General features: G+C 35.6%; 1 protein-coding gene across 3 annotated transcripts; it reads left to right on the forward strand.

Annotated features, from left to right (window-relative positions):
• Nucleotides 1-5,844: 5,844 nt before the first annotated feature.
• Nucleotides 5,845-22,912, forward strand: LOC128231663 (uncharacterized transporter slc-17.2-like). Of its 3 annotated transcripts, none has more exons than XM_052944716.1 (13): nucleotides 5,845-5,954; nucleotides 9,095-9,182; nucleotides 9,656-9,972; nucleotides 10,248-10,481; nucleotides 10,808-10,895; nucleotides 11,048-11,143; nucleotides 17,524-17,669; nucleotides 18,009-18,158; nucleotides 18,326-18,458; nucleotides 18,795-18,948; nucleotides 19,180-19,270; nucleotides 19,462-19,588; nucleotides 22,842-22,912. In XM_052944716.1, the coding sequence occupies exons 2-13, from the start codon at nucleotides 9,113-9,115 to the stop codon at nucleotides 22,877-22,879; spliced, it is 1,644 nt and encodes a 547-aa protein (XP_052800676.1). In that variant the 5' UTR covers nucleotides 5,845-5,954; nucleotides 9,095-9,112; the 3' UTR covers nucleotides 22,880-22,912. The 3 variants fall into 3 exon arrangements, with proteins under 3 accessions (XP_052800676.1, XP_052800677.1, XP_052800678.1); XM_052944717.1 differs by having other exon boundaries at nucleotides 19,462-19,593; nucleotides 22,842-22,908; XM_052944718.1 differs by lacking the exons at nucleotides 18,009-18,158; nucleotides 22,842-22,912 and having other exon boundaries at nucleotides 19,462-22,696.

Raw genomic sequence — 22,912 nt, forward strand, 5'->3', positions numbered from 1 at the left:
TCTGGGAATTCAACATATTAAATGCTTATTTCAAGTGACTGATATTCCAGGGTTTTTATTTAATTGAGTATCGGCATTAAAATCTAAAAGTATCTTCGAGGGAATTCATTAGTGTGCATATTCTATATTTAGTTTTTTTTTTATTTATTTGTTTTACCATAACATAACTATAATCACTAAACGTGACAGGCCGAAATCCTTTCGACGCTTTAAGCGCTTTGATGGCCCATTTATCGCACGATACCACTCAATGTCTGCATTTCAGGGCGTTCAGTTTAGACAGTATTTGTGTTAAACGGATTGTATACTACTGGCATTCTTCTAGGGTATGTTTATCATATTTATTGTTTTCAGTGGAAAATTCGTCCGTATATTTATCCTAAAATATATAAAGCAGGAAATAGGCTAAATATTGATATCAAAGCTCACGAATAATTGTATGTTGTTTTGAATCCGTTTCATAAGGTATGGTATACAAGGTAGAGAGAGAGAGAGAGATTCTTTATATCCTCCGATATAAAGAGACATGACACATTATAAATAGAACATAATACAAAGAAACATATTGAACAAAAATTTACATGAATTATATACAACAAACAAATATATAAGATAGGAAGGATAACTATAAATAATACATCTAGTAATACTGTATGATAACTATGTACTAATACAGTGAATGAGACATAGTTTTGTAATTTCATTTACCTTTCCCCATTCTACGACGTCTTATTGTTATTAATTTGTTTACATATATTATAAAAAGCATTGACTCTAACTGTGTCCTCTATAGATAGCTGCGGAAAACCAGTTAAAAGTTCGATTAATTACTCATCGGGTTTAAGATGACTGAACTCAAGGAAAACTTTGGCACTAAGACATTTACATAACGCTACCCATACATCGTCTCTAGAAGCGCTCGAGATTTTACAAAACATTATTTTGGGCAAAACCATTTGTTCTGTTATTATTTCACATTCTTGGCATTTGGACACAAAACTTCGTGAAAATTATTTACTAATAATCAGCATAGCAGTCCTACAATTTTTCAGCTGGTCTCTATACATGTTACTAAACTGCCACATTAAACAAGGTTCATATTCACAATGGATAGACTTAAATAATCGTAGGTTCACATCGTTTTCCTGTGATATTTTGTATTTGGTTACAACACGATTATTTATAGATTTATTTACAGTAGATCTCCAGCTATCATGACTCGGAAAAATTGCATCTGGAAGTGGCAGAATACATGTATTAGATTATATTTGCCTAAGATTCTGTAAATGTCTGGAATAAATCCTGTTACTGCACTTGGCTCGCTTTCGAATTTGCATAGTCTTAATAGGAATAAGTTTTTTTTAACCTTTTTGTGTAATCAGTACGGCACAATTGTCCGAAAAAATAGTAATTTTCTTTTTGTCTATATATGTTTCTAATGAGTAGATTCAAGCACAACTTAACGCAATCACTGTTCTTGTATATACTGGCATATTTTGCATGTTTCACACATATTCTGTGGGCTCGTTCTAGAGCCAATATATGATGATCATGTAGGTCACTCCACAACTCGCAACCGTAGAGGGCCTTCGGGATCACAGTGCTAAGGTATAATTTTTTTTAAAGCAAGCGGATGCATTGCATTGTCATTTAAGCCATAATCATTTAAGCTAAAATACGTGCGACGTAATCTTTTACAACAAAGGTCAACCGATGTGCTTATGTCGTTAAATTTATCGGAAAATACTCCAAGGTATTTGTAGCTTATGGATTCCGTTACTTCTCCGTTACAAATTGATCAATGCCTTTTACACTTTTTAAAATCGCTCGGTTTTTCATCATATACAATAACAGTGCATTTATTTTGATTATATTCATAACGATCATTTTTCGAGTTTTCGGAACAGACATCCATCATCGATTGAAGGCCTTTCGGGGTTAACGAGAGCAACATCATATCATCCGCCACTGTAGGACAAGCAAAAGAGGTGTCATGTATTTTAAGAGCACTGTCATGGCAGTCCAGTTTTTCTATTAAACTATTTATGTAGATGACATAATAAAATGAACTTAGACATTGGCCTTGCCTCGCCCCTTTTCGTATTTGAAACCATGTTGACACGATATTGTTTGTTCGGACACAGCTGTATATATCTGAAAGCATATTTCTCAGTATTTTGAGAAACTTAGTTGAGATCCCAATGTCATAAAGCTTGTAGACAAGTATTTCAAAGTTTAAGTTGTCGAACGCTTTTTGGCATCTAAATAGCAAGCATACAGTTTATAGTTGTTTTCGCGTGTGAAATGTATGCATTCTTTAGCCATAAAAGCAGTAGACATACAGTTTAAGCCTTTTTGGAACCCACCCTGTAATCCGTGTATATGTATGTTGTTATATATGTTGATTTTGTTGATTATAATCTTTTCATATAGCTTTAGAATTGTGGAGCATAATGATATCGCTCTGTAATTGTTAGGATCCGATTTTTTTTATTTCCGCCTTTGAAAAAGGTCGTAATTATCCCCGTTTTCATTTCGAATGGACAATAGCCTAATTTGGCCATGCTTGAAAACAGTTTGTTTAAGAGATGGAGTAAGATAGAGCCTCCGTACTTAATGTTTTCATAATATATACCGTCATACCCACATGCCTTATTATTTTTGCATGTTTTAAGTGCTGTTATTATGTCATTTTCTATTATAATAATATCACTGCTGTCTGACGATTTAATCGCTTCGTTTATCGTTTTAAGTTTTTCCTGAATAATTGAAAGATGATTATCATTAAACGTATTGGAGTTTGAAGGAGTATACAAGTTTTCAAAGTACATCTTCCAACCATCGTTAATATCCTCAGGGCTTTTGCATTCTATACCATCAAAAACCATTTCAAAGGTTTTTTTCCGTCGGTTTTTTCTTTCGTCTGTTTATTAATTTCCAAAATGCATCATTATCAATTTCTGCAGTCTCATTTAGTTCAATTTCAACTGTTTTGATATAATCTAACACACATTCACGGTGTGCTGCGTTAAATGTTGGCGTTGGTATTATAGTGGAATTGGCCGTCTGAATAACATTAACAATACTATCGTACAAAACATCTACTTCACGCGTATTTGAAACATCCAAATTTAAAAGGCTTTTTAAAGACATGTTATTTTCCATATAACGAGTATACCGATCAACATGGCGTTTTATTACCCTTCCAGTTTATGAACATGCATGCATTTTTACCTGTAACCTGTATCGTTAACATTCCCTGGGGAACAATATCGTATTGTGCAAATTATAGGTCTATGGGACGAGACGTTTAAAGCACTGTCATCAACAATTGTACATGAAAATACATTGGGGATACAGTCTTTTGCAATGAAAATGTAATCTAACAATGTTTCACGTTTTGACGTATACGATACATTTGAATATTCTGCACCTATACATAATGGCAATGAGTTAACGGGCACTAAGTCATAGTTTACTAATAATTCAGAAAACATCTTTCCTCGCGCGTCAGCATGAATTTCGGGTCATAGTTTCTACTTGGTAGTTGAGTATTTATGTCACCCATTAATATAACATTTCCCTTTAACGAATACGTACTTATAATATATAAAATTTTGTTTTATTGGGGGAACAACCCAAGTGTCGTTTACATTCACTGGAAGAATAAATGATAATGTGGATCCATTGACACATGTATGCTTTACCATTTTGTCTTGATATTCTCACATATTTTACTCTTTGCATCATCATTATTTTTATTTATTTATTTTTTTTTGGTGGGGGGGGGATTTGCAATTAAGTAATTGCATACTTGTAGATAAAATCAAACCTTGACTCGATTGATTGCATATGATTAACGATCTGATTGTAAGTGTAACAACCTGATCATTTCATAAATTCATTATATTTATTAATAAAGCGCGATCATGTTCTGCCCGTAGTTAATGTTCTGTCAGTGTCTTGTTATGTATGTTACATGTATGTAAATGTTTATGTTTGTGACTTATGAAAGTAGTTGGTTCAGTATGAGTGATTTACCTATTTATAGATTTATATAGGGCGCTTTTACTAATCAATTTACCCGTGCTAACTTTCCCGGTCACTCATTCCTGTACTGAACACCGCAACCAACGGACCACTATTCATTGTTTACGTAAAGTGTTTAATATTCTTGCAAAAGAGTATTTTGCTGCTGGTAGGTTAGATTGTTATTCATATTAGATCGAGTGTATTGTTTTACTTTTATTCATTATATATATGCATATATTGTGTAATTAGCATTAATTATTGTGTTATTATTAAATACTACTGCAAAAAAGTTGATGAATCATTTTTTATATTGCAGGCTTCATCTTCAACATCTACAATAAATATATATTCAAGACCTACAAAGGCGTTATATTATACCCCCGGTTACATAAGTACCATGGACATTGACATAATGTCGCATTAATTGTTTATTTCTTTGGAATAATAAACCTGTCGAGGTAAAAATAGACATGAAATAAGATATAATGAGCTGTTTAATTTATTACGCTTGTTATATGAATATTGCAGATAAGAAATAATGCTACAATAAGAATCATAAGTGTCTAGTAGTAAATTTACCACATACATGTAGTTAAAGGCTTAGTTTAAGCCTTCAATAAGTGACCCCCCCCCCAAAAAAAAAAAAAAGAAAACACACACACAAAAAACGTGTATAGTACACAACTTCTATGTATAGATATTTATCTTAATTGCCATGTGCTGCGCTTATAAGATGTGAACTATACACGGATTTAAGGGGGGGGGGGGGGGGGGGGGGTACGTATAGAAGGCTTAAACCAGGCCTTTAAGTACACTATGTTTATCCGTTTATGTATGCCTTATTATCCAGATAATTTATACCACGTCAGGTTTTCTTCATATCTTTACCTTTGCAAATGGTTAGTGTTGCACTGCAGCGCGAACGTGTTTTTACATTCACTATTGTATGCATCTTCTTTAGTCGCAGAAAGCATGTACATTTCCCGCATGGAGGAAGAGGCCTTTGGGACCCCATACATTTTGACGAGCCCAATTGAGTTCATACCCCGATAATGACATCAATCCCGCAATTTCTTCATGTTATTATCGGAATATGAACGCAATTGGGCTAGTCAAAGTGTGTGGAGTCCGAAGGACTCCACTCGTATATTTACCTGCCTAATTGCGTTCATATCCCGCAATTCCTCGCTTATATATACACAAATAGTTCATTATTTCATTCAAGAATTGTTAAAAAATACCTTATTTCATTTAAGAAAACCTTTCAGTAATCCATTCTTATCCATTCCGTTAATAGAACGACCCGACTGTAACCGGAAACATTTATCAGATGACGTCACAATAATGCGAGAAAAGATCAACCGCTTGAAATCACTTTTAAACGTCAAATTGAAACACTGATGACACAATACAATTGAAATATCATAAGTTAACACTTTCTTAAGTGTTGATTTATATTTTACGGGATCTGCTGACACAATACAATCAATAACAAGATCAATAATTTTCATGTATATTGTTATGCGATGAATTGCGATCCGAACATATCCGAAGATGTTGCGTTCATCGGATGATAACCGCAATTGCCGAAAGGCAGTTCATTTAAGGAATGGAAGTTGAGGTGTAAATATTCCTTTATTGAAATTGCCAAATCTTAGCTTCTTCATTTTCTATTGTGTGACATTTGAATTGAAGTGCATGTGTTCATGTATTGATCTAGATTGTCAGATAATTTCCAAATTCTTTATATCAAACGCGATTGAAACTATGTCAACTATCCTGAGCTCTGTATGTAAAACGCGATTGATATGTTTGAAACTATGCCATTCAGTATTTTATTGATCTGCTTTTCTCTCGATCAGTGCTTGTATTGCCGACAGTATTTGTGTTTAATGGATGTATTTTTCTGACAGTTTACTAGGGTTTGTTCATTTAATTATTGTTTTCATTGTAAAACGCTTCCATAGGTTTACTTACAAACGTATAAAACATGAAACAACGCCTGAGTACCGATATTAAATCCTTCCTACAGTCGGCTTAAAACTTCAAAGACTTCAACTTTACGCACTAAATGTGTGTATATGTAGTTTCTGTTTCGTTACATGAGGTATGATATAATAAGTTGTTTTATGTATATAGTCCATCCTTGCTTCCTAAGTACAGTTGTATGTGTTGTAAAGGAACACTCAAACGTGTCGTTTTCATTTATTGGAATAATTAATAAGAAAGTGGATCCGCTGGCACAGGTATGCTATACCATTTTGTCTTAACATGCTTACATAGTTTATGCTTTAAATTATACTTTCTAAATAAGTCATTGTCCAACCATGATTAGATTGATTACAAACGGTGAACGACATACTGTAAGTGCAGTGGACATAGACGTGATGTCAAATTTGCATTAATGGTTTGGATATTTTTTTAAATAGACTTGTCGTTGTAAAAGAATATCTGACTTACTAGATAAATGATATGTTTAATAAATTAGGCTTGTTTGATGAATATTCAAGATAAGCAATTTAACCTTAATATTTTTTTTTTATTTCAAGAGACTGATATTGCATAGTCACGTAAGATGTCATGCTAGAATTGACATATCACAGAGAATGTGAATTATTAAATTGATGTATATAATACTCCAAAATAGATTACATTAATCATAACACTCTTAGAGTAAGAGATCGAGTTGACGCTTGCAGTTTCTTGTATATATTTCGTGTAGACAATTTTCTTTAAAATGGAACATTAACATATCCCAGTGAAACTTTAAGCATGATTGAGACAAAACTAGTCGTATGAGTTTATTTGGTTTCAGCAATGCAATGCGGGTTGGCGAATTGCCCTATTGACTATTGACTTTTGCTGGGGTTTCCTTATTCGGGACTGTCGTATTGACTCTTTGGCTTCAAGTGAACTTGCTCCATGGTCGGATAGAATGGAGTTGTAAATCGTTATTAGTCCCAAATAAACCCCAAATGACTGAACTTTGAGAGTGAACTTTTACAGCTTGGTGTACACATAAATGTGCGCGTCTTTCGTAAAGTGTTATGTATAGCCTATTATACCCACTGGGAGACAAAAACACTTAGGAAAAGTTGAGAAGGTCTTGTTTTGATATGATATTTTCATTAACGATAAACTGAAAGTAGCGCAAAAAAAGTATTGTTATCCTATAAAGCAAGAACTTCCATGGAGTTTTTCGATGATGATGACAAAACAATTTACTTATGTCTGCATTATATTGACATGGTGGATGTCGTTTGATCGTTTTTTAGAATGCAAGATTGTGGTTAATTTTATCTAAAAGCTTCATTAGATTTTAATAAATGAATCGAAAAGTATACTCATTAAAATAAATGCACCCAGTTCGTCACACTTACACAATGGACTAACGGATCCATGGGAGGTCGGGGCGCACCCGTTGAGCGTCTTGAATTGTCAAAATGTTCAGGTCTTGTCAATAAGGTTGAACGAATAGGTATAAATTACACTACAATGCACAACAACAGACTACACTTAGATCTGTAAGGCGAGATCCTGCAAATATCGCAAATATTTATGCGAGAAACTACAGAAACAATCTCAGTAGCAAAAAGTTTAAACATAATCACGCTTTAATGGCACTGGGTAAACGCCAAAGACATAGAATATAAAAACAAAATATCACAAACAAGAAACATGGAAGATATATATATATATATCTTCCATGTATATATATATAAACTAGGTAAGTTTATCAAGGATTGTTAGGTACGGCCTTTGAACGGTCAGTAAAATGTAAATTTACTTGGGGTTTAAACCAGTTTAAGTGCACAAACCTCACTCTTATCCCCAAGGTTTTATAAGCGTTTAACACTAATTATGTAGATTCCGTGGGATGGTGGTGCACGCCCGACGTTGAGCAACCTCTAACATCAAAACCTGGAACGGCATCTGCAAACTTGTATTTGTAATGAATAATAATCATCTGGAGAAAGGAACATCAGTTAAATGTTTATTCAAGCCGCAGATAGATCCCGTTTAAGACGGTATGATGATAGCGAATGTTTAAACTTAAAGAAATCGCCAATTGTTCGAGAATTTCAGTAAAGGATGTACCAAGGCCCTAGTTACGGTTATGCCGTTTGCGCTTAAGATATTTACAGCTCGAATCTGTTATATTTGATATCAGCTTTGTAAAGCCATAAAACATTAGACATGAATAATAATTTTACATCAAACAATCCATCGAAGACGGAAATAATATGGTTAATCGTTATACAATAAATGTCATGGGCTTGTGTTTAACGGGCTGCTGTCAACATAAAGTCCTTTAAATAACTTCCGAGGTCAATATTTTGTGTGATACGTGTGAATTCCCACCCAATGGCATGTGCATATTCTGAATTACACACGTTTAGTTCCGTTAATTTTCCTAAAATGTTCGATTTGTGCGTGTAAGTGCATCCTTATAACGGAATCATATATGATTTACATTCAACACCAGGGTAACATGCAAATAACAACGCAGGGCAGTGACTTCACTCGTCTAAGTGAGCTAGTTTGGACAATATTGCCTGACTTCGTCCTCGGTGCAAACTTACAATGTGAACGTGAGTTGTGTGACAATCAGTTCATTTGCAAGGAGAAGTATCAAGTTGTGTGTCGCATGTGGCTGAAACATAAGGATGACTTTTTCCGGAGTCGTTTTCGTCCTTGTCGTCGTGGACGTCACCTTTTTTTCCTATCAATATTACCGATATGGTGTTGAGTGTTCAAACTTGGTAACCGCATAAGTCATTAGTTATTTTGTCAAATATCATAGAAACCTTTACTATACAAATTACGGATCAATAACTTTGAACGACTTGGTATAAAGTCTTCAAAATTAGTTAATAAACATTTTTCATTGTCTGCACATGACCACTATTGACTTCAAATAAAACAGTCGAAGGTCATGGTCATATTCATGTTTTTAATGAAATATTCTGTGGTTTTGATATGAATAACGTTAAGAAGCATCATATTCACTTGACATATATTTTCATAAAGCGTAGAAAGTCATTGTGTTATTGTTTTTCAGGTCTGCAATAAAAGCCAAATGAAACAGAAAGTCTTCGATGGTACCGGATACGAAATCGTTAAGAAAAAACAGGATGACAGCAAAAATGGTATTACTTTTGCTGTTCTCGGTATTTTAGACTGATTTTCAACATAAAGTTCAAATTATTTATTCAAGTAGCTTAACAATAGATATGTTTCTCGCTTCATGATACAAAGAAAGGTTTAGCATACAAACAAAAAACGTAAAAAGGTTTACTAAATTATAGATGTATACATATATCAACACAAAGATAGATGCTCATCACTACATGCAGGTATTAAGTAACAATAAGGTCAAAATATGAAATATGAATTTTACACTTGACCCGGATTTCTGGTTATATTAACTACTTTGCTAGTCCCTATGGTTTTCATTTCATTATTATAGTATATGCTTTCTTTTGATTATGATTCTAGACATATTTTTACCCTTGGGCATTGACTGATCTTCAGAATGTAATGTAGCTTGATAAACTTCTTTTATCTGTTAATATCCTTTTTGAATGTTTCTTACATACTGCATTGATCGACTTTATTTCAGAGAGTTCTCACCTACCGACAGACAAGGTACCGGTAAATGGCGTTTGCTGTCCGAGTCGACTCATTCTAGCTGGTATGGGCTTCTGGTACGGGGTTCTTGGATATGGGCTCAGCACAAACATGAGTGTCGCAATCGTGTGTATGGCCAAGCTCCCTAATGGAAACGCCTCTTTCAGTCAAAATCAAACAATTAATATCAACTGGACGGATCGAATACAGCGTGTAACCTCTGTGTATCAGATTCAGACAAATATTAGCATTGCAAACAGTCACCTGTCATCGTGTGAGTCAGTAGATGCCGAGCAATTTTCATCAGAGGTCATCACCGTATATTTTCTAATTATTGAATTATAATGTATAAGGATAACAGCTTGATTTGAAATTACTATTGCACTTATCAAAGAAAAGTCTCAATTAAACTAATACTGATTTTTAATGTTTTTGTTAATATATGATTATTTTTTAAATAAGTTTATAAAATACTCAAATTAGCAATCAGCCACTGCGTTTAACAGGCGTTTTTGACTTTTGTTTTGATACTCTGATACAACAATATAAACGAGCGAAAGTTAACTATATAATTCCGATTTCAGACGGCGGAGTTCGAATGGAGTAAAAAGACCCAGTCCCTGATTCTGTCCGGTTTCTTTTACGGCTACGTGGTGACGCAGATCCCCGGCGGCTGGATGGCCACTCGGTTTGGTGGCAAGATAGTGATTGGCTTGTCAATGGCTCTAGCGTCCCTGTTCACTCTGCTGATGCCAATGATAGCAAGGGCAAGCCCATATGCTGTTTTCGTTAACAGAATCGCGATTGGAATTTCATGCGTGGGTTAATATCACTTCATTTACCTGAGTGTTTGGATTAAATGATACATTTTGAATAGCAAGAATGACTAACATTATTACAACTGTGTGTGCGATATTGATGATGATGATGGTGGTGGTGGTGGTGGTGGTGGCGGTGGTGATGGTAGTGGTGGTGGCGATGATGATGATGATGATGATGATGATGATGATGATGAGGATGGTGGTGGCTGGCGGTGGTGGTGGTGGTGGTTGTGGTGTTGGTGGTGGTGGTGGCGGTGGCGATGATGATGATGATGATGATGATGATGATGATGATGATGAATTATTGTTTCATCTATGTTCAGGGCATTGCCAAACCAGGATGGTACGCCTTAACCGGAGCGTGGGCGCTGTCTAATGAAAGAACTCGCTTTATCAGTACACTGTGGATAGGTAAATGTACTTAAAATGCAACATTAAGGTTTTATAAACGTCTACTTTATTATTTATTGGTGGTTGTTTCCTGACAAAACATAACACTTTTAAATCCTTTTTTTAAATCTCAACAACGTGTGTTACATTAATATACCTGCATGACATTACAGGACAAACCATAGGAACGGTTGCAGGATATGCTAGCTCTGGTTTCCTTTGTTTACACGGATTCGACAATGGGTGGGCGTCGATATTTTATATTCACGGTAGGTTTAGTCTTGTAGCATATTATTGGTTCTAGATTAAGTCAAGCATTCACTGGTGTACACATTCATTCGTCTGACCGACGTGTAATTTAATTTTCGCCCGCGTTTAGACCTGTGGATCTGTAAATTTCTTATTTCAGTTTAACGAATAAAATTTAAAATAATTTCCTTGGTAAAAGTAATAATGATTAACCACTAAATGGTGATATTGAGTTTTGCAAGAGGAAATCGTGTTTTTGTCAAACTGGGCATTCAGCTAAGAACAGTCAAATTGACGAGTCATAACTAATTTTGCTTACTGAAGGAGATTGTGCTTTGGCGCATGAAAACTTGTTTGATATTAAAAAAACAATATGACAAATATTTGCATATATAAACAATTGTTCTTATGCACCAGTCAATTGCAACCACGACCCCCCCCCCCAGTCCGGGGAATACCGGGGACTTTGACTTTCGGTCCAGCCAAGCCAGGATAAAATCCCCGAACTGCGGGGACGAACTGCTGGTCAAATCCCCGCCAAATGCCCCTCACCCCAGGGACCCTTGTTAAGGCCCATTCCCCGCTATTTTTGGTGCCAAGACAAAGCCACCGCATTCACCCGGCACTACGGGACTACCTGGAATGTAAAAACGCGTCCTATTTCCCCGGCTATCCGCGGTATACCCCCGGACCTGGGGTGGGGTGGTTACAATTGACTGGTGCATAATACGGCTATGATTTGTGAGTTAATATCGTCCCATTAGAGCAAAAAGGTACCAAGTGACATTTTGCAAGTTTTGAGAAAAACGGCTTTAAAGGTTTGAACCTGCATATAAAATCAGCTTTTGATGATCAAATTATCACACATACTTTGTTAAACTTGTTGTATACCCAATTAGATTTTAAGAAAAAATGAAGTCAAAATGTCCAATAGTTATTGATATTTTATTGATTTTGTTCATGGTCCCTTTTTGCACGATAGCTTTTTTAGAATTTTAAAATGCAAAAAGGTACCATTTGATCACTTGGTACCTTTTTGCACGACTTAATAAATGAAATATCTATCATAAACAAAGTAAAAAGGTACCATTTGTAATACCGTTAAAAAGAAAATTAATAAACTATGCATAATAATAAGCAAATATCAAACATTCCTGTTGCTTAAATGTAAACTATAAGCATCTTTTCTCATTTTGAGTTCATTCGACTACTGTTACAGAGTTTAAGAATTAATCCGTGTCCTCCTCCTCGGAATCCAATGGTACATAGTCCTTCTGTTTTCTGTCAGTTGGCAGGGAACTGAAATAACTGTGAAATTCTTCCGGGATAATGTCTTTCTTACACAAGTTCACCAAATCATTCTTTTTTAGAATTGATATTGGAAGCTTTTCACTGTAGCAGAAGTTCAAGTCTTTTTCATTTTCTGGCCATTTTGAGTCTCTGCCTTTCACCCTCGTTGCTTTCTGAACCTGAATCTCCAAAAATGCACTTGTGTCAAACGAATAGTTCACAAAGACGGATTTGGGGCTTTCTCTTCTCACTTGTATCCATTTCACCTGCAGCCAATTGACTTTTTGACCATCAGTGGTTGTTTTGAGATTTTTACAATGTTTGGAAACAAAGTCCTTGAAATCAACTACATGGTTATATTTCAAAGGCACTGTGATATAAGGTTGTGTTTTTCTAGCCATTGAAATAAGTGTACACCACTGAGACGGTACGTACACTGGTGTTATCTTCTTTGCTCCTTCAATGGTAGAATGGACACTGTCACACTCCATCTGTGAATGTCCAGACACAAGGAATTTGTGGCTTATTCTTTCCAGTTGCGGCGCTTGTGACAAAGTGTACAACAGTGACGCTGTAACATACTGATTCCTGTTTTGCCCGCCACAAGAGTCCGAAAAGTACACAATTTCTTTTACAGTGCTTGTTTTACAAACCGACAGTGTGTTCTTCATTAAACAAGTAGCAATTTCACATGAACCTCTTTTAGCCTGACTTTCATCCCACACATGACAAACTACGTTCTTGTCGCCGAGTGAGTAGATTGTTAGGTTGTAACAGCACAACTTCCTTGAATAGTATAGCTCACTTACTAAAGTACAGGGAGTTGACAGAACGGCCTGTAAATCAAATGTAGCTACATATACACTTTTGTCAGTTTTTGACCTTAGTTTGTCGCTTTCCTTTTCCTTCCTTGCTTGTTCTTTCTTGATCTGATGCTCGTCATATTGTTTCTGTAGTGTTTCATCCAGTGATCCTGCTTCTCGTTTTCGCATGTACAGTGTGCATAAAGAACATTGGTCTTTCTTGGGCTTGTAGAAGGAAAGGTTATAACATTCACAAAATATTGTGCGGTACATTGATAGCGTAACATATGGAATGTCTTTCTTCTCACATTCTGTTTTGTAAAGCTGCCACATTTTCTTTATATTTAACTCGAGGGAAAGATATTCCTTTGTAGATTGTTTCCTTGCGTAATGCGACTCCATTTTGGGAAATGATTCTATGTGTCGCTTCACAGAATCAACAAGGCTTTGGTCTAATTTGTTTGCAGAAGAGCTTGTCCCTCGCATATCTTTTCTACCGTAAGTTCCATGTGTTTTTCTTTGTAAAGAGTAATCCACAGTCTTTCTCCCTATGTCCAGTGTTTTCAAAAAGAAATCTCTGCACACACGCACTTTCTTTTCTTCATTCACCAGGTGGAACTTTTGGGATACTTTTTTCTTGCATTTGCCTTTTCTGGATGGCTCTTTTCTCTCCACCATTTCACAAATGAACTGCCTCTGGCGCTCATAATTCCCCAAACCATAATAACACGTAAATATACTCTGCCTCTGCTCTTCTGTAAAGTTTTGTCCACACTTGAATTTACATTTTGAACAAGTATGAGGTTGAACTTGTTTTGCATCAACAGTTCGACCTGTTGCAGACGTATACGCCTTGCCACTACTTCGTTTTGCCTTTCTGATATTTTTTTTCCAAGACCCTGGATCACGTTTCCTTTTTCGGCTGGAGTGTTTCTTTTGAGGGCTTTGGTACGATGCCCTCTTATGTGGCGTTGTTTGGACGGGGTCCTGATTTGACTCTTTACTTTTGTCAAAAGATGCTTGTTCTTGCAGTTCATCTTGTCTTTCATTCCTTGATAAATCAATGACTTCGTCGTCGTCAGTCCCAATATTAACAATGGCGTCATAGTGTTCATGTCCTTGAACAGAAAGGTATGCTAAGTTCACAAGGTTTTCTGCTGGTTGGTCGGGTTTTATATCAATAACTGGAGCAGATATTGAACTTGAGTATATCCGAATGTTGCATGTAAACTTATTTGATAGAGCCATCGGTATCACGTCTGCTATGTCCATATTCCATGTTCCACTTGACTTGAGCACCTCTATTTTATCCAGAAATGGTTGAACATTGGCTGGATTGTCACTCTGACAGAAAGGAGCATATTTTTCTACCTGTTCTGTCATAAGGTCACACACCGCTGTCCGTATGTTGTCAATGCTGTCATTGATTTGTCCACTTTTCTTCATTGCCGCAAAAATACAATTGCCGTCACCATATACACCGACTCTTTTTAGTTCATTGCTGGCTAACATTGCATCCAACCTTGCAAGATGTGACCGCCGTACAAAATCTCTAACAGACTGCATTCTCTTGCTTTTCTCTTTGGCCCTTTCTAAGTCACTTCCACAGTGTCGTTTCCTTCGTTGTCTTAAAAGCTTAAGTGTTTCACTTAGTCTTTTTGCAACCTCTGATTTACCCCTTTCTTTTAATTTAGGCACTTTTCTAGTTTTTATCCGGGTTGGCTTCTTTTTCCAACCTTTCATTCTTTGTCCTTTCACTTTAGCAGAGCGTCTTTTACCTAACTCAGGAATCACATCTTGTTCTGAATCACTTGAGTTTATATCTGCTTTTGATGGATTGTATGTTTCGTCATCAAAGCTGTCATCCTTCTCCGACTCACTGTCACTTGAATGTATCAACTTTCTCTTCACTGGTCTCCTTTGTCTTGCAAGCTTTGACAATGGAACATTTTCAGAATCTGTACTGGTGTTTCCGTCGCCTTTTGTGTCTATATCAATGGAATGGTAGAACTCTTCATCTGACCACACCGTGGCCTCGTCCTGAAATGTAGATGAATAATATTATAATAAATTTAAAGCAGTTGGCATACTATTTTGCCAGACATCGTTTTTCGCCTAAGTATTTATATACCTACGAGTACATGTATATACATACAAAAGTTGATACCATTCAATATTATTTATCATGTATTTCATAAAAAGCTAGTATTAGCAATATTATTACTCATTACTGATATTATTTGAATTTTAATAGTCTTATGTGTATGAAATATTATAAATATGTACTCACATTTTCCATATTTTCCATGATTGTATTCTCAGTCTATTTCCATCTTACTTTCGAGGAAGGCTCTCATAAAATGCAAGGTTTTAAGCTTGATTATCACAATTTCATTGTATACACACCCTCTTATCTGCAATACAATGGACATTGTCCGACACCTTATCAGTAAACCAGCATCTGGTTTGTGTATTCAACTCTGTGCCTAAAGGTACCATATGAACTGTTTTGTATGTATAAATGCCACTCAAGTTTACAAAATAGTAAGTGCAAAAAGGAGCCATGTGTCACTTGGTTCCTTTTTGCATACAACTATAGCAAAGTTACAAAAAGCGTTGGAACAAAAAGGTACCATTTGACATATGGTACCTTTTTGCCTGAAACACTGTGCACATGGTACCTTTTTGCAGAAACTTAAAGCTTGATTTTCACTTGGTACCTTTGTACCCGATGCAATATCGTTTTTAATCATCTAGGTACAAACTAGATTTTTATATATATTAAAGATTGATTAAAAACGGTTCAGAAAATGCCAAAAAGTCAATTTTGACCAAAATGTTAGTTGGTACCTTTTTGCTCTAATGGGACGATATGCTCTTTTTTGTTAGAATATATTTCGTGTTATAGAATAGAGTCTTGTATGCATGTATTATTACATGTATTCAGTTACCTGTCCAGACGCTTTATCGAGTAGAGTAATTGTATTTTCAAAGTCTTATTTTATTTATGAAACTAAAAGAAGCATTATAATTAGATATAGATTATAGTGTTGTCTGGCAATGTAATTTTGTCAATGAAAGTAAGTGAATAAGGTGGTAGTCAAGAAATTAACACAAACTTACTGTGTAAAATTAAGCCAAAATAGTACTGAATCTTATTCGCATAACGATTTATATTGTTGCCCTTAAAGCCCAGGTGCCATTTAGGATTAAATAACAAGAGAAGAAAAAAACGTGAGTACATAACTATACTGATATAATGTCTGATAAAATCCCGAGGTCCATGCGATTCCTTATTAAAGAAATGAGTGGGAAATATCAACGAACTGGATTACTGACTCACTAAATACTGACGTGGATTATGGGCGGAGCATAGTGCTAAGCAGTTGCCGGATAAGATAGGAGAAACTAGACGAATATTGAACATTTTCAAATGAATTTCACATATAGAAAATAAACCTCCTGTCTCTAAAATAAACGTGATGCAATTATTTTTATATGAAAAATTATCAATGTTTTTCATTAAAAAATCGCTTTTTTGTGTATGGCGAAAAAAAGTGTGGCAAATCATACGGAGGGTACTAAAAGCTGGAACCCTTCGACAAATGTTGATATTTGCTCAAATATTGTTTTTAAATACCACAGTTTCCATATTAGCGTCAACAGCCTTATTGTTGCGTGATTGGTTGATTGACATAATCACGTGATGTCATTTACAATTTATTTCTTGGCTTTACCGGCGTGGGTTCGCATCCTACTAAAACAAAAATATTTTTATTCTATGACATTTCTTGTGCAATTTCGATGTCATATATTTAAATAATGATAATAATAATAGAACCTCGATTGATATTAGTGGATCAGGTGATGTTTTACTATTTTGTCTTGACTATACCGGCGTGGGAACTTCGCATCCTACTAAAACAAAAATATTTTTTCTCGTATGACTTATCTCTTTTGTGACTTTCGATGTCAATTATTTAAATAATGATAAAATAAGTGTTTTCAGATGCATTTCCGAGAAAACTATTTAAACCAAAAAAGTCTTAGTTGAAAAACGCCAATTATTAGTGCATGATGCCACATAAAATTTCAGGTATTCAGAAAGTCATGTGATATGCATATTTCGTAATGACGTTGTGCGCGCTAAATTTATATTATACATTCGGTTTTGTTGCATTTTGTTATTGCGATAAGTGCTAAAAAATAGACTTCCGGGGTAAAAAGCTCAAAATGTTAAGAGATATCATTTACATATGCATACAAATAAATAAGTTTACATCACTTTAACATAATGGAACTTTAAGGAGCATTTGGAGTTCTATTCGTTGCGGGTTGGAGCTTCCTCGTGTTCGACAGACCAGAAAATCATCCCAGGATAAGCCAAATTGAATATGTGCTTATCAGATCCAATTTGAAACGGACAACGGAACGTGCTGTGTCTGACACCAATGTTTGAACCAATATATTACATCTCGATTGTGACGAGTTCATAGTTTATTTAGAACCCCGATTTAGATATTTCCTAATGGTGACCTATTGAATAATTTCCAGTTAGCATCACTGTCAATTCAGAACAATATATTGTTGCACCTCTTATATATCTTTTCGCATATAGAACAAAAAATGTAAACAATGGATTTATAAGGTGTCAATGTATTATTTAGAACCTGTCGGTCCCACTCTAGTTTTGTTTTCGTTATTTGTTAACATTAAATGCATTAACGGTAAACAGAGTTTATTCGTTTTTGTCGGTAACTTGGATAAAAGTTTCACATTGTGTATTGTTCAGAAAATGTCCATTCCTTGGCGGGATATTTGCACGTACACTCCAGCCATTGCTGTAGTGGTCACGCATGCATGTGATACATGCACATACTACCTCATACTCACATGCCTGCCACAGTATCTCAAGGAGGTGCTCAAATTTGACATTCAAACAGTAAGTGCACGTCTGCATTATATATATATTTTTAGTTTTGCTATGTAGTATCCAAAGCTTCTATTAATGTCACTTTGGCTAATACGACTACTTTTGTTTATTAGCAGTTTTCCTTTAACTAACAGTCTGACATTAACTTATCCCTGTAATGAGTCATTCTGTTTCAGAATGGCCTGTACTCTGCCCTGCCGTGGATTTCCATGCTGATCGGAGTTATTCTCGCCGGTATCGGAGCAGACAGTTTACGCGCGAAAGGCTGGATTTCCGTAACGAATGTGCGAAAATTCTTTCAGGTCTCAGGTAATTACCTTTTTTACACATTCTTATATTCCGACACAATAAATTTCCGGAATACGATGTGAAATGAAATGCTCAAAAGCGTCATTAGTTATTTCCTTCGTAGTCCGCGACTCTTAACATAAGGATGAGAATTCAATAGTAGTTACGCCGCCATTAATTTAAAGAAATGTATTTTATTGTACGTCAGGTAAAATACTTCCAATTTTTTAAGCGTCAGATTTTGAAAAACATCCTTACCTTTTAAATATATTTTTCACCGTCGATCGGAGTTTCTAATTGCGAAATATGGCGCGAAATGTAAAGGTCGTCCCCGCATAGTTCACCCAACTTTTTCAGCTTCGATCGGCGTGGCGGTGTTTCTCTGTGTACCTGGATTTCTCACGTGCGATCAACGAGGCCTGGTGATCGCTTGTCTGTGTGCGTGTACTATGCTGGAAGGCCTTGGATTTGGCGCTGGATATACGTGCAACTGGGTCGACATGTCGCCTAGGTAACTAGCGTTCCATTCTTTGAGAATTAAAAGGTCTTTGTAATAAGTTTGAAATAAGAAGAGTAAAACTCCAAAACTGTTATAACACGTTACGGTTAACGATTGCTTCAAAAGGAGTCTGTTTCATCAGATAAAGTAACGGATGAAAATATTTAGCTCATCTCTTGTTTAATCCAACAATTACAACTACTTTAACTTAAACTTTTTAACCAGTATTTCGTTTCCACTAAGGTTCGCTTCGTTGCTATTTGCTGTGTCCAACACAGTCGCCAGCATTCCGGGGATCGTAGTTCCGGTTATCGTTGCTGAATTGACCGAAAATGTGAGACTCCTTATTTAAATTCCTATGGATTACTTCCCTGTATATTACTGTGTTTGTGTGTGTTTTTGTTTGTGTTTCTTTAAATGGAAAGAAAAAAAAAGAATTTCGCATTCAATCTTGTCTTCAGTATATTTAAACACATGCTGGACAGGCCTAGGCTCATTTTCGCTTTACAATATGTACGGTTTCAGCAAACAAGCGAGGACTGGCGTGTCGTTTTGGTCGGAGCGTCTGTGATATCCGTGCTAGGAGCCCTCGTCTATGGGATGTTCTCTTCCAGTGATCTCGCCCCCTGGTCCGAACATGAATATGATGAAAGTGAGGTAGAACCCACAGACAGTAAACTGTTTTTGTAGACGAGTGCATGATTTTCACATGTATAAGGTTGTGTTAAAGAACCAACAGTTATCATGAGTAAGTGAGCCAAAAATAAGTATAACTTTTCAAGATTTGGTTCGTAGTTTTACCGCCGTAACCATTTTTACTATAAATGTTATACTTTTTTCTCTACTCGTAACTGAAGGACACATTGTGCAAAGATTAATTGTTCTTCAGCAATTTCACCAATTTCACAGCTTTAGAATTATATTGATTAATGATAGTAAAAGTTGAGTATGTATTATTACGCCAAAACGATAATAGTTAAAGGGACATGGTACCCAAAACGTTACAGTGTAAAATACCAAACAAATCGATTGCGCGAAACAGCATTCGAATTAGGTTTCATGAGTGTATGTGTGAGTTTTGGAGGTAGATGTACACATTAGTTTTGCTACGTGATGCATCCACCACGAATCCTATATAGCCCCTCGTTGTGTTTTTCTTGAGGTATAATGATACATGTAGTTTTAAACGTCGTTCAATCTTTAACAAGTTTGTCAGGAATACGAATCCGACATCACTTAATTGTTATTCTGAAATCAGAATTATTGAAACTTCATCATGTATAAAAATAGAATGCAAAACGTTTTCTCTTATATAATGTTAAAAACTAAGCTAGGTTCAATTATGATATCAACAAATTACTGTTTTATAGCCTATTTTCCAATACAAACGTTGTTTTAAGCTGAAATAGCATTTAGCGACAACAAAAAGTAAATGTACTGTACCATTTCAAAATTAATAGTGCAATGTGGCTTTTTAACACCGTTTGAGAAGAAGGTCTTACTAACTAAAGCTTCTTTACTTTTACAAATTGTACGGATACATCTAAAAGAAAAAGTACCCTTTTAATGATTCAAAAACGGTAATACATTGAAGACACATGAGCGACCAAGCAGGAGGAAGTTGATGATCATGCCGCTCATCTGCATATGAAAGTCGGCCCATCCTGAATCAACCCAGTGGCTGAATCAGGATTCACAGCTCCAGCGTGTTGTGCATTGTAAAGATGAGCAAGGGAACCCAAATTGTAAACACACTGCCTGTCTAATCCAGAATCATCAATCGGATGGCAATGCACCTAGTGGCAATAAATCGAGAGATGCGTCCGACTACAAAACTTCCAAATTAAAATGCGATGTTAATGTAGCTCCCTTGCCTGACTTAGCTCCCTTGCCTGACTTAGGAGTCGAACAGCTCAATGACGTAAGCACTTATACATTTTCCTAGAATACAAAAACTACCAATTATATTGAAAAATAATAATACACTAAACATTTGAAACCCATAAAAGACTTTCCCACCAGTACACGTGTTAGGATTGATATTAGTTTAAGAATGTTTAGCAAACATGCGCATTTTGTTACACAGTGTTAATATCCTGGACTTTTCTGAAACCTGTATCCCCTGCAATGATATTCGTAAATCACGGCTGATTAAGCAAGCGTTTTAATGACTGAGATCTAAAAACAACATAAGTGCAAGTAAACTGGTATAAAAAACATCATAAATACCTACTTCGCATTTCATATCAATGATTTGCGTTTTTATTGCATGTTTACTTTACCAAAGCTGTACTTCTACAAATGCCATATAAATATGCACATCACAGGCTATTACATACTTGATGGAAAGGTGAAAGCAAGATTTGACAATTGCAATTCAAAATGGATAAAATCAACATATTTAAGATTTTTGGTCTATTGATGATGATGGACTTGACACACCAGTGGATGAAAGTAGAAAACAACAACAAAACTACAAAGTAATATGAAGGTATTGTGCGCAGCTGGCACTGGAAGGTCAATTGTTGTCGTTGTATATTTTCTCGAAAATCTTATAACAATGTTACTGACATAGTTTAAACTTTTGGCGGTTCATATCGCGAGAGCGATTTCATGTGCCTGCTGGCTAGCTGTAGTTTTACCGTCATTGACGTTGTTACTGTTCCGTGGATAGCTAAGATTGTTTATATTGATGTGCCCCGGTGTTGTGACACTGACTGTACAGATATATTAAGTGAAAGTGTTATTATCAAAGTACTCACAGTTGCCATGTCAAATTTGTTGTTGACCGCGATGGGGTAACTAAATTTAAACCCAATTATAGACACGAGTTTACTTTGTAGAATTACCCCACCCGGCATTTCATCTACTGTTTCCTGCTAATTCAACGTATATTCCGATTTAGAACATGCAAGCAACTTAGCTATATTGTGTAACAGACTTATATTACTTCGTTTCATAAGCTTCTAACTTTTAAAAACATGAGGAATTTCACGTAATTGTGTCTGTTTCATAGCAACTTATTGCAATATCATAGTCAGTCAGCCATCTTGTTTCATTGATTTTTGACATTTATGTCACATCCTTTTTACCAAGGTTGCTATAACCGCGAAGTTTAAACTCTAGAGGTTGTTAATTTTTACCTTGTATTGTAATTTTGCTCTGCTTAAGCCCTCAAAACTTAAGGCAAAAATGTATATTCTAGCATATCTATCTTAATCGCCATATTTTCAGCGGTTCTATTTTTAGACCGATCAAAGTTTTACTAGTCGATTCCATTTTAGGCGATCGATCGCATTTTCCTAGATCGATCAGCTGTAGTCGATGCGCTTTTATGGTGTCGATCTACGAGTCGATGCAGTAGTCTGCATCAGGCATATATAAGGAGCGTAGATTTTTGCTCATGAGTTCTCCAGTTTTCTTTCGTGGCGGAAGCCTGCGTTTAACATCTCGGCATTTTTTCAAAGTAATTGTAACATAAAAGAATCAAGAAATATTAAAGAACATTAGTTAAATAATAAGCGGAACTGTTTTACAGCGTTTTAGTAATTTGTCAGATTTTTCTAAAGATTTATAAACATTTTATCAATTAAAGGCGGTTGATGGCTGACTGTTTTAGCATTTGGTTGACATGGAAATATAACTGCTTTAATCATATATAATTACAACATTTTAACATTTCTCAAAACGTCGATTTTACTATACATGTTTTCATGTTGATGTTTACATAGTAAACTGAATAAATATGTTAACGGTTATTATCGTTTGTGACTTATCAGCCTAAGGTCCGCCCCAGGACTGTAATACACGTAGGGCCAGAGCTAGCCCACAACAATGTGGCAGCAGCCACCACAATATTCGACACCACAAATACAACATTTATAAATGAAGTCGTTTTATTTCAGAAGAGATGAGACGACGGGTCAGGAAATGCATCTCATAAGTAAGGTGGAAGGGGCTCTGGTATTGTGGAAAG

This window comes from Mya arenaria, chromosome 4 (assembly GCF_026914265.1).
Source record: "Mya arenaria isolate MELC-2E11 chromosome 4, ASM2691426v1".
NCBI classification, from domain to species: Eukaryota; Metazoa; Mollusca; class Bivalvia; order Myida; family Myidae; genus Mya; species Mya arenaria.

Coding starts and splice junctions, on each gene's coding strand:
- LOC128231663 (XM_052944716.1), top strand. CDS start 9,113: ATGAAACAGAAAGTCTTCGATGGTACCGGATACGAAATCGTTAAGAAA. Junction 18,159..18,325: donor TCAAATTTGACATTCAAACA/GTAAGTGCACGT, acceptor ATTCTGTTTCAG/AATGGCCTGTACTCTGCCCT. Junction 18,949..19,179: donor TGGGTCGACATGTCGCCTAG/GTAACTAGCGTT, acceptor GTTTCCACTAAG/GTTCGCTTCGTTGCTATTTG.